The sequence below is a fragment of the Syngnathus acus genome, chromosome 2 (assembly GCF_901709675.1).
Source record: "Syngnathus acus chromosome 2, fSynAcu1.2, whole genome shotgun sequence".
Classification (NCBI taxonomy): Eukaryota; Metazoa; Chordata; class Actinopteri; order Syngnathiformes; family Syngnathidae; genus Syngnathus; species Syngnathus acus.
In genome coordinates, this window is record NC_051088.1 from 1,218,494 (window position 1) to 1,230,828 (window position 12,335).

At 43.9% G+C, this 12,335-nt stretch overlaps 1 protein-coding gene across 1 annotated transcript in view; it reads right to left on the minus strand.

Annotated features, from left to right (window-relative positions):
• Positions 1 to 12,335, minus strand: part of LOC119119505 (dnaJ homolog subfamily C member 5-like) — a 39,724-nt gene that overhangs the window by 9,632 nt on the left and 17,757 nt on the right. The window contains exons 2-3 of the mRNA XM_037245946.1: positions 3,115 to 3,230; positions 1,004 to 1,217 (exon numbers count right to left, since the gene is read on the minus strand). Of these exons, the coding sequence (XP_037101841.1) occupies positions 1,004 to 1,217; positions 3,115 to 3,230 (330 nt within the window). The remainder of the gene's footprint in view (positions 1 to 1,003; positions 1,218 to 3,114; positions 3,231 to 12,335) is intronic.

The window sequence follows — 12,335 nt, forward strand, 5'->3', positions numbered from 1 at the left end:
TTGGTATGACCCGGCCAGGGTTTGAACCCACAACCTTCCAGTCTCAGGGCGGACACTCTACCACTAGGTCACTGAACTGGTCAATCTAAGGTCCTACCCTCACCTATGGTCATGAGCTATGGGTCGTGACAGAAAGAAAAAAAATGTGATGCTATAATAACAAGGAATTCAGATAAAACCATTGCAGTTCAACTTTATATAGACCACAACTGAATGATTACAATGTAAAAAAGAAGGATTTATCAGCATACTGTATATACACCTTAATGACACCACATTTGCCAATCAGGTACTAGCTGGGGACATTGCAGCCATTGCTCCACAAATCATTCCTCCATTTTTAGCTTCACCAGAGAGCAGCTGAAGTTCTGTGCATTCTTTTTGGCCATTTTGTGCGTCACATCCAGTCATAAGTACTGTCTTCTTCTTGGTTAATGCACAAGAATCAATCAAAGACGTTGCAGCAAGACGTTCAAAAATTCAGATATGACAGACTTTCGTCGTTGTGGTCGTGAAGTGTTTCTGGTGCCAGACAACCAACTGTTGAGTATGTCATGCTACACGGGCTACGATCAGCTATGAGACAGTGTTTGACACGTCTGCCGGCTCATTATTGGGCTACCTTTATGTAGTCTCACGTCGGCATTACTTTCAGCACAGCAAATTCACTGTATCAAAAAATTCAACCCTGAGCTGTCTTTGCATTTAAATATGAATATCCTCACTGGCTACCAGTAGGAGTCAACAATGCATCATTTGCCTGATACTATATTGTAACCAATCTTGTATGTCATTGGCCGCATGGAGGACTGGGAGATCACTGTACGCAATATGCATATGGAATTTTTTTTTCATGCAGTTTTATACTTTGTAGCCATGTTCTCCAGTACATTTTTGACAGGCACATTAGAAATATTTATCTCAATACTCCCCGTTTCACCTCATCATTGGCAAGGAGTTGAATGGGGAGTGTGCATCCTGCAAAGATGAAATGAAGTCTTACCTTGGCCCACCAACTGGACAGAACAAAGTAGGTGTTGACGTTTTCCTCTCCAAACTGCTCAGCCACATAGAGGCCCAGGGAGCCATACTTGTCATATATGTTCTTCTTGGTGCTGTCGCTCAAAATGGAATGCGCATTGTTTATCTCTTTGAATCTCTCACCAGCCTCTGGATTGTCGGGATTCTTATCTGGGTGAAACTTTAACGCCAGTTTCCTGCAATAAATATGAAGAGTAAAAGTCAGTACAATTCTTTGCTTTCTTAGGCACTGTCGTGGTTCAGCTGACTTACTTGCAACTGCTACTGAAAAAAAACAAATCCTACAAACCAAATCACAACCATGTTGTGGTTGATGGGTCCAGGGTTTAAAACAGCGGCACCACAGTTCCTGGAGAAAGCTATGTGGTTGTCTGTAGTGTAATCATTTGAATTAGAGCCTACGAATATGATTAAAGTTTTGTTTTTTAAAATCAAGGATCGTTATAATGTAGATGGCACTCCTACCCTTACGAAAAATTAGTATATATGAAGTATACTTTATTACGTATACTCGAGTATATAAATGTACTCCAGGCTATGTACTGTGCTAGTGTACTAATTTGATATTTTTTCCAGACTAAATAGGAACAAATCACATTTTTAAAAGTATACGATGTATACGTATACTCATTCAAGGTACTACTAGCATTCTTGTTGTATACTTGGAGTCCACAGTTTAGTTTACAGGTTTATACTTGAAGTGTAGTACTACAAGTACACTCCTTTATGTACAGCTTAAAAAGCATTGCTCAAATTTACCAAGACTAGTTGAAGGTTCAGTGTGTCCCCCGCCTACGCCCCAAAGATTGCTCCAGCAGGCCCGTGACACGCTACTGCTTAAAAAGATGAATGAATGGATGAATTATTTTACCACTAAAACACATTTTCATTGTTGTTTGTATTTGATAGAAGGGCTGTTCAGATGTTTGAGGTGTCACTAACTGATGTCACTGTTGTGCATAAAATGTATTTTTTCATTAAAAGCTTATCTATGTTTTTTTTGGGGGGGGCGAAACAGGTGATCTGGGTAAAACCGCTCCATATTCTAATGATGAAAATTTAAAAAATGGAATCAGACAGAAAAACTGTTTTTGTGATGAAAGATGAGTTAAATCTTTCATTTGGTAGTCTCTGTGTAGAAAGCTACTGTACTGCCTGTGTTAGCAATGTCCCTCACCTTCCTGAGTTACAAATGATCAGCTCAAAAGCAAGATCTGGAGAAGCCTGATGACGACCATGAACATTTGAATCACGTGTGTGAAGGAAGGATACTTCAAAACAGGCAGAACAATGCATCTCTAGGTCCGGGCTTGCCTACCCCTGCCATAGTCCTCAAGCCCGATATCCGTGAGACTTAAAAAGATCAGTCCTAATGCTCTAAATTGGCGGTCAATCGATAGGTTCTGTTTTTTTAATGGCTGGCATTAAAATAATTTTAAAAAATAAATGAAGAATTGGCGATCAATTGATATGTTCTGTTTTTTTAATGGCTGGCATTAAAATAATTTTAAAAAATAAATGAAGAACGAGAAAAAAACGAGGCAGCACAGTAGGCAGTGGTTACCAGGTCTGCCTCATAATTCAGGGTTCGATTCCGGCTCCAGCCTCCCTGTGTGGAGTTTGCATGTTTGCCGCGTGCCTGCATGGGTTTTCTTCAGGTACTCTGGTTTCTTCCTACACCCCAAAAACATGCATGGTAGGAAGACTGACCACTCCAACTTGTCTGTAGGTGTGAATGTAGGTATGAATGTTTGTTCGTCTATTTGAGTCCTGCAATTGGCTGGCGACCATTTTAGGGTCTTAGCACTTAAGGCGCGTTTTCTCTCTCTCAAATACCCCAAGACAATCTCCAAACATTTTGGGTCACTCTTGTCACCCAAAACAGCTGGGATAGGCTCCAGCACGCGACCCTTGTGAGGTTAATCAGAAGATGAATGAATGAAAGGGAAAAAACAGCAGGGGCACAAACAATGTATACAGCAGTATAGTGGGGGAATATTGTACAGACACTTTCCCACTGTTGCGTTATGTCAATGACAAAGAATCAATTCTCTCTAAGCACAAACAGATCACCTGTAACATTTCTTTATTTCTTCTGTGGTAGCATTCTTGTTCACTCCAAGCACAGCATACAATGATTCTCCTGATGTGGATAGCGCTCTCTGTCGCTGCTGCTCCATTGCCTCCATCTATGACACAAAAATAAGTTTGAGACCTCAAGATCGAACTCTTAGCCGCTGGGTGATATATCGTCGTCATATCATCAGCGAGATATGAATATTTAAGATATTAAGTTCCAAATTAGGATACAGTCATGTGACCTTGCCACACTTATGTTGCATGTAAATTAGTTCAGTTCAACCAACCAAGCAACCAACCAAGCAACCAAGCAACCAACCAACCAAGCAACCAACCAACCAACCAACCACATTCCTACTTTGTTTGGCTTTAATCAACAGCTAAAGCCAGCCAATGATAATCATTTCATGGAGTGAGGGAGTGAGGAGCAAAACTAGGTGCTGCACAGAAAATGCAGTCAAACATAGCAAGACGCTTGCAGTTGATGTGATTAATATAGAGGTTATGTCACGCCCAACTGCACTTGTGTGCGGTGGTGTCCGGAAAGCTGCACCGGCGAGACCACAAGGTCTCAGGGGTTCATGCTGAAGAGTTGAGTTCACGCAATAACAACCGTGTAAAAAGAGAGCTACTGTATTTGTAAACAATGACCATTCTTCAAATTGATACACCTTTGGGACATTATTTCCAGGACTTTAGCTCTTCTACCATGGGTATGGTTTGTGTTTAAATAGTCTTTAAATAGTCACGTTTAATTTCATTCGACCTACTAGGTATTTGTGTTTTCAATGTTACGCGTCAAGCGCTGCATAGGGCATAAGGCTCCAAGCTTTTGCTGTACTGTACTTTTTTTTTTTTGTGGCTTTATGTACTTTTTTAAGCAAAAATACACAAAATCTACTGCTTCGCTTCACAACACCCCTTCTGAAATGAGTTACCGTCGAGGAACGGGGTTCGACTGTACCAAACAAAATACACACTATTTACAGGTGAGGACGGTTTGTCTTTTTCTTCAGCAAAGTTTTCGTTTCGGAAATGGACATCTTACAAGGCAAACTCCTTCACATTATCTCTCTCTAGTCTATGTTTAAGTCAAACTGACTTTCCTCAAGCTAGAGGACATATGGTATACAGTGGAATCCCAGAAGTCCCAGGGCTGTGGACTCGGACTCGGGGACTCGGTCGGACTCGGTCATTTTTGCCGGACTCGGACTCGGTGCTGATTTTGACCGAGTCCACCGAGTCCGACAATAAAAAAAATACGTTCATATCAACATTTGTGTTTATTTTTCGTGCGTATTTGCTTCGCTTGAGTTCAATATGGTTTTTGGTCAAACGCGCATGCGCGTGAGGGGAAATCCCGCAAAGGAGGAGGGACAAACAGAGCGATTGGTTTTGCTGGCTTTTTAATGAATGGCGACTGTGACTACGGGGGCCCATTAGGTCCAGAAAAGCTGACAAGACGCTTGCCAAAATGGCAAGGAAAAAATGCACAGCTAAACGAATATATGACGATGAACACAGGACGTTTTTAACAGAGTTAAAGTTGTTTTTTGTTGAACGCTATGGCAAGCCATTCTGCCTGATATGTCGGACGTCATTGGCGCATTTAAAAGCTTCAAATGGTCAGCGCCACTTCAGCTCACTTCATGCCAATATCGATAAGGACTTTGCAAAAGGGACTGAATTTCGCAAGCACAAGTTTGGAGACTTTGAAAAGTCAGGCAGAAAAATAGGTACAGTTTTTCAAAAAAATTACGAAGCACTCAGAGACTGTCACACTTGCATTGTTTCAACTGGCTTGGAACATTGCACGGGCTAAAAAGCCATACAATGAAGTGGAGTTCGTTAAAATATGCCTCAGTGACGTTATCGAATTTTATTTTCATCATGCTGCTGAGAATGCGCGTAGGAATACTGTCCACAGCCCGGCTTGCTTGTTATGAAGACAAATTTAGTTGTTGCGTGCGCGCCCGCGCCTGCCTCCCTGCGTGCGTGCACGTACAAGACCCACAATGCGCAGCCAAGATGGAAGAACCCGGGAGTAGTGAGAGAACAATGTTTTGCCTCTAGATTTGGGGGGGAAACGGAGCGTAAGTTACGATCAATGCGGCCACGTTGAGTTGCACTTAGGCTAATGTTTACATGATGTACCAATGTCAAGGACGATTATGTCACCCAGCTTATATCATTGATGTGTTTCGATAGTTGTGGGGTCGTCACTAATTATTTGTGTTTAGATAAATGTCTGAGCTATAATGGTGTAATTAATGATTAAAACTTGAAAGTATCTGTTTATTGTATTCGTTTATATGTTTAATAAAGACAAAGCCATCACAAAACTGTTGTAATTATTTAGATTTTGATCTAAATTAGCCTTGAATAAAGACTAAGCAGTCACATGAATTAACAGAAAAAATGGACAGCCGGACTCTGACTCGGGGTCAAGAGGCCGGACTCGGACTCGGTGCAAAAATCCGACCGAGTCCACAGCCCTGCTTGGTACTGTACAAATTAGGTTTGACGCAAAATGTCAGGAAATCTTTGCCTCGGTTCTCAGACAATTCAAATGATCAGGATTGTTATCCAGCTTCTGCAGACCTTGCTAATAATCTGACCATTTGAATCAGGTGTGTTGCAACAGGGTGACATAGAAAACACGCAGGACACCGGCCCTCGAGGACCGGAATTCCCCACCCCTGATATATACCGTATTTATTCAAATTATCGCCCATATTCTAATTATCGCCCATATTCTAATAATCGCCCAGTGTGTTAGCGATGACATAAATAAAAAAACATTGATACCTCTAATTATCGCCCATGCTGCTAAAAATTCACCCCAAAACGTTTTCCTCCGCGACCGCATACCGACGTCATTGCACAAGTTTAAATATGACTGATTTGACAGCACGTCGAATGTCCCTTTTAAATTGTTTTTATCTATAAACTATGATACAATTACACCCGTCACTCCGCTACAATATCCTCACACAATTACGTTATAAGGGCGTGCACTCGAACAAGACGATCGCGATAACATGAGATGTGCGACGGTAGCGTGTCGCATCGATGGAGCGTCAATTGACGCACCCCGCTGTTAGAGGTAGATCAAAACAGCCGCTGTTCTAGTGTTAAAAACACCAGTGAGATGCAGGTATTCCATACTACATAAGGAAAATATACATTTCGCCCATTTCAGTGCCCCTTGGCGATCGGACAAAAAGTGTTCTCTATTAATCGCCCACCACCCCTGTTGGACATAAACCTCTAATTATCGCCCCGGGCGATAATTAGAATAAATACGGTGTGTGTGTGTGTTTGTGTGTGTGTGTTGTATATATATATATATATATATATATATATATATATACGTGTGTGTATACTATGAAGAAAAATGCGACTTATAGTCCGAAAAATACGGTATTCTTGGACAGACCCTAACTGCTTTTGTTTTCATGTTTTCATCAAGAGGGGATTCATTTAATTCCACATCCTAGAGAGATATTGTAAAGGCTTGCATTTAGAAGGTAATGACAAGGTCTGTGTTTCCAAAGTGTGAAAGTTTTCTTTTTCTTAATTTTTCCCTTTTTTCTAAATTATTTTATCAATATCGCCATTAAAAGGGAAGATTGGAATCATCTGGTATGGAGTTAACAGACTTATAAAGGCCCTACACAATCAGTAGAGGGGGGAGGACACACCTTTATGTCCGATAATTACCAGGGCTATGTTACCAGACTTTTGTGATTTTTATTTTTTAGTTGCTCATTTAAGAGCAATGGTTGCTGTGTTCTTGCGCAGAGGTTGGGGTGTTACCAATGGTTCATTTTATTGTTATCATTTTGGAAAAAGGTATGTAGATGAGTAATCTAGCAAGTTACAATGTGAACGGTTTTATCAATCGGGTAAAGAACCAAGATTCTGACAAAATTGAAGCGAGACACAATTGAAATAACGTTTTTGCAAGAAACCCACAACCCACACCAGTTCTCATCATCATACAAAGCAGGCCATAGACGGGGGGATTCTCGGCATTAATATCGGGGAAACAAAGTTTTATGCCGCTGTTTGTAAAGAAAGACATGGAGGGAAGGTACATTCTTGAAGGGGAAAATTAGTAGACTCATTGATTACGTTTGTGAATGTTTATGATTATGCTCCAAAATTCGAATCAAATTCGAATTCTCCATTTTATGAACAGGTGGCTAATTTGATTATATCTGTCACAGGGGAGTCTTATATGCAGAGGGGACCTAAACTTGAAATTGATCCCAAAAAGTGTGTATATCCCAGGAGGGGTGCGCAAACAAAAGAATTCATTGTATAATGAAAGTTATTGGATTAATAGATGTTAGGAGGGAACTGAATCCTTCAACCAACGACTAAACCTATTATTCCAATGCACACGGGGGCTCTTCGAGGATTGACTACCTATCTATTTAGGGATGAGAACGGCAAATACTGTAAATGAGAAAGTTTTCTCAATTGGCTTACCTGGTAAAACATTGAACAAAAAAAAAAAAGTGAAAAACCACTGAAAAGGGGCCAGGCAACGCTTTGCCCCCTGGAAACACCTGGATTTTGGCAGTATAGCAACCCCAAAACCATTAATTTCATCACTCAATTTCAACAATTTTGTTAAAAAAATATTCCTGCTTGGTGGGCTACCAAGGTGAATATAATACATCAAAATGGCACAATCAATTCTGGAGTTTTTCCTTTTAATGGAAACCATTAATTATTTGCAACATATATCTACAACCACATATCTTGTTATCAAAGAACACTCATAATACCTATCTTTTGGAAATGAATTGTGAAAGATAAATTATAAAGATATTAATATATATATTTATAGTTAGCATATAAATCAAAACATATGACAAATATATAAAAACTGAAGTACCTTACCACATATTGTGAGCGGCTTTATCCAGTCTTTCTCAAAAATATAATAAAATGAGGGTTAATCTGTGTTTAATTCAAAAGTTTATGTACAAATATTTACGTCAATATGTACATGCTGCTGTGCAGTCATAATGTTTAGTTATTTTTCTTTCTTTTCTTCACCAACATTTCCAGCACATTCAGTCTGGCTTTACGATTACGCTGTGAAATGGGAACATTAGTGTCTTCTTGTGGAGTTGAAGTGCTGGGTTGTGGCGCTCTAGTAGTGGAGGACTGGGTGTCACATGGCCTGGAGACAGTTAGTGGTGGTTGATGCACTGGGCCTTATGTATTTGCTGCTTCAGAGATGGACTGGGATGTTCCTGCATGAGGATTTGCAGTTTTGAGATCGAGGGCGCTGATGTAGATTGCACCAATGTGTGTCCTTTGATGGATTTGTGCTGCGTGGTAGTACCGTGTTTTTCCATGCATAATGCGCCCCCGTGCATAATACGCACCCTAAAAATGGCATGTCGATGCTGGAAAAAAGCCCGTACCCATGTATAATACGCACCCAAATTTTGACTCTTACTTAAGTCCGTAAACGTAAAATTATTTCAGAAAAAAGATCATCTTTGGGAACAACCGGATGTTATTCTGCCGGTCAGTATCACTGCGCATGCGGTAGCAAACTCGATAGCGAAGAAATGTTTCGGATTTGTGTAGGGTACATTGTGACAGCAAACGAGCAGGTGATCGAGCAAGCGTCTGATACGAGAGCATTGTGTTCGTATGGAGCGTGTTTGAAGTGAACAGCAGAGAAGAAAGGAACAAGGCAAAGTGTTGTGAAATAAAATATTACCTGTAATACGCATTTTGTTATTTGCTGATTGAAACTGCTAATTAAACTGTGAATTGAAACTAATAGGTAGAGAACTGAACTCTCGCTCTTTATATAGCTGACGTGTCTTGCGCATCCGTTCTGCGCATCTGTAATGGCGGCCTCCGTATGATGTCCGGTTTGCGATGGAGATTAAAAAACAAACAATATTTGACAATAACACACCATCAAGGATTGCACCATCGCATCAAACGATGTGTCGTCAATTATGAATTTTACTGACTAAGTGTGTTGGGCAGGATGGCTGAATGCGATGCGCGATTGACAAACAAGAAGAAAGGTGTGATTTCAAGTTTTATTTCGAGGGAGATTTTCTTCAAAAATTGTCGTACCCATGCATAATGCGCACCCCAGATTTTAGGACAATAAATTAGTTAAATTTTGCGCATTAAGATAAGATAAGATAGTCCTTTATTATTCCCTCAATGGGGAAACTCCTGTGTAAGCAGCAGTACACTTAACATACATATGGACAGTATGTACACAATACACTTTTACACAGTATACACAATATACAGTGGAGATAAGAAATTATTAGATAAAAAAATAGTGCAAGGGAAGGAAAAAAACTGTGCAAAAGCAGGTAGAAAGAGTATGAGGTAGACAGATATTGCACATATGACTTTACACACGGTTATTGCACGTTATTATTGCACGTAATTTATTGTCCGTTAGCTACAGTGATTTAGCCTGGTTGTATAGTCTGATGGCAGCAGGGAGGAAGGACCTGCGATGCCTCTCGGTGGTGCATCGTGGGTGACGAAGCCGGTCACTGATGGAGCTCTCCAGGGCTCTGACAGTCTCATGAAGGGGGTGGGAGACGTTGTCCATGATGGAGGACAGCTTAGCCACCATCCTCCTCTCCCCCACCACCTCCACCTGGTCCAGACTGCAGCCGAGGACAGAGCCGGCTTTCTTCACCACCTTGTCCAGCCTCTTCCTCTCCGCTGCAGTGATGCCGCTGCTCCAGCAGACCACCCCATTAAAAATGGCGGACGCACCACAGAGTCGTAGAAGGTCCTCAGGAGGCCGTCCCTCACTCCGAAGGACCTCAGTCTGCACAGCAGGTGGAGTCTGCTCTGGCCCTTCTTGTATAGGGCCTGAGTGTTACCAGTCCAGTCCAGTTTATTGTTCAGGTGAACACCCAGATACTTGTAAGAGTCCACAATCTCTACGTCCGTTCCCTGGATGTTCACCGGCGAGGGGGGGTCTTTGCGCCGGCGGAAGTCCACCACCAGCTCCTTTGTTTTTCCAGAGTTAATCTGGAGGCGGTTCCGCTGGCACCAGTCCACGAATCTGTGATTCAGTCCTCGGTACTCCGTCTCGTCTCCGTCGTTAATGAGACCGACGATGGCGGAGTCGTCCGAGAACCTCTGGAGGTGGCAGGTCGATGTGTGGTGGGTGAAGTCAGCTGTGTAGATGGTGAAGAGGAGGGGGGCCAGGACGGTCCCCTGTGGAGCTCCTGTGCTGCAGACCACCGTGTCAGACACACGGCCTCCTGTCCTCACAAACTGTGGTCTGTTTGTGAGGAAGTCCAGGACCCATGATGTCAGCTGCTGGCAGGCTCCAGCATGATGCAGTTTGTTCCCCAGCAGTTCTGGCTGGATGGTGTTGAAGGCACTGGAGAAATCATAAAACATGATCTTCACAGTGCTTCCAGCCCGCTCCAGGTGAGCCAGGGACCTCTGCATGAGGAAGATGACGGCGTCCTCAACCCCGATGCTCGGCCGGTAGGCGAACTGCAGGGGGTCGGCGGAGGAGCTCACCAGGGGGCGCAGGTGGTGGAGGACCAGCCTCTCCAGGGTCTTCGCCAGGTGGGATGTCAGGGCCACCAGCCGGTAGTGGTTGAAGTCACTGGGGCGAGATGACTTGGGCACCGGTACCACGCAGGACGTCTTCCACAGCTGTGGTACCCTGTGCAGCCTCAGGCTCATGTTGAATATGTGCTCCACGATCCTGCACAGTTGCCCGGAGCAGGATCTGAGCAGCCTGGAGGTGATGCCATCTGGACCCGTCGCCTTCTTCACCTTGAGCCTGGCCAGTCCTCTCTCCACCTGGGCTGTGGAGAGCACCATGCATGGTGGGGTTAGGGTTGCAGGGGGGATGGTTGGTGGGTTCGGTGGAGTTGAGAATGGGCTGGGGGGTCTTGGAGGGGGTGTAGCAGGGGGCGGGGTTGAGGTGAGAGTCCTCAGAGCAGAAGAGGCTCCAGTCGGGGGAAGTTGCAGCAGGGCTGGGTGGGTGGGGGGAGGAGTGGATGGTTGTTCAAACCAGTTGAAGAACCGGTTCAGGTCATTCACCCACTCCTGATCCCTGTCCAGCGCAGGTCTGGAGTTGCTACGTCCTGAGATGGTGTTCAGGCTCCTCCAGACCCCGCTGACATCGTCCCGCTGCAGTTGGTCTTCCATCCTCCTCCTGTAGTTGCTCTTCCCCTCCCTGATCTTCTTCCTCAAGTCCCTCTGCACCGTTTTCAGCAGGTCCCTGTCTCCCGATTTAAAGACCCTCCTTTTGTCCCTGAGCAGGTCTTTGATCTCAGGGGTGATCCAAGGTTTGCTGTTTGCAAAAACTCTGACTGTTTTGGTGGGTATGGTGGAGTCTACACAAAAGTTAATGTAGTCTGTGACAGCTGGTGAGACCGTCGATGTCGTCCCCGTAGTCCTCACAGAACACGTTCCACACCGTGGTCTCAAAACAGTCCTGAAGAGTCTCCAGAGATTCTTCCGACCAGATCTGTCTGGTGTGGGTGACTGCTGGTTGCCTGTGCACCAGAGGCTGATACACGGGAAGAAGGTGGATCAGATCGTGATCAGATCTTCCAAGGGGGGGGAGGGGGGATGATGTATATGCCTCCTTAAGGTTGGCATAAAAAAGGTCCAGTGTTTTATTTCCTCTGGTACTGCAGGTGACATATTTGCTGAAAGTTGGAAGTGTGGATGAAGGAGAGGCATGATTGAAGTCCCCGGTAATAAGAAGGAGGGCATGTGGATGCTGTGTTTGCAGCCTGCTTACACTGCTGTGCAGGACATCGCGGGTTGCGTCGGCATTAGCATTTGGGGGGACATACGCAGTTATCGCGATAACGTGCGAGAGTTCCCGCGGCAGGTAGTGTGGCCTCAAGCTAACGGCTAGCAGCTCAATGTCCGCGCTGCAGAGTTGCTCTTTGATAGTGATGTGCCCAGGGTTGCACCATCTATCGTTCACAAACACAGCAAGCCCCCCTCCTTTCCTCTTACCGCTCTCTCGTGTCCTGTCTGCCCTTATCAGGTTGAATCCGTCCAGAGCGACGGCAGAGTCCGGTGTTTGCTCCGTTAGCCAGGTCTCCGTGAAAAGCAGCATGCTACATTCCCTGTATTCCCGTTGGTGCCGTGCTAGCGCCGTTAGCTCATCCATCTTATTGCAAATGGACCTCACATTCCCGGTGATGATG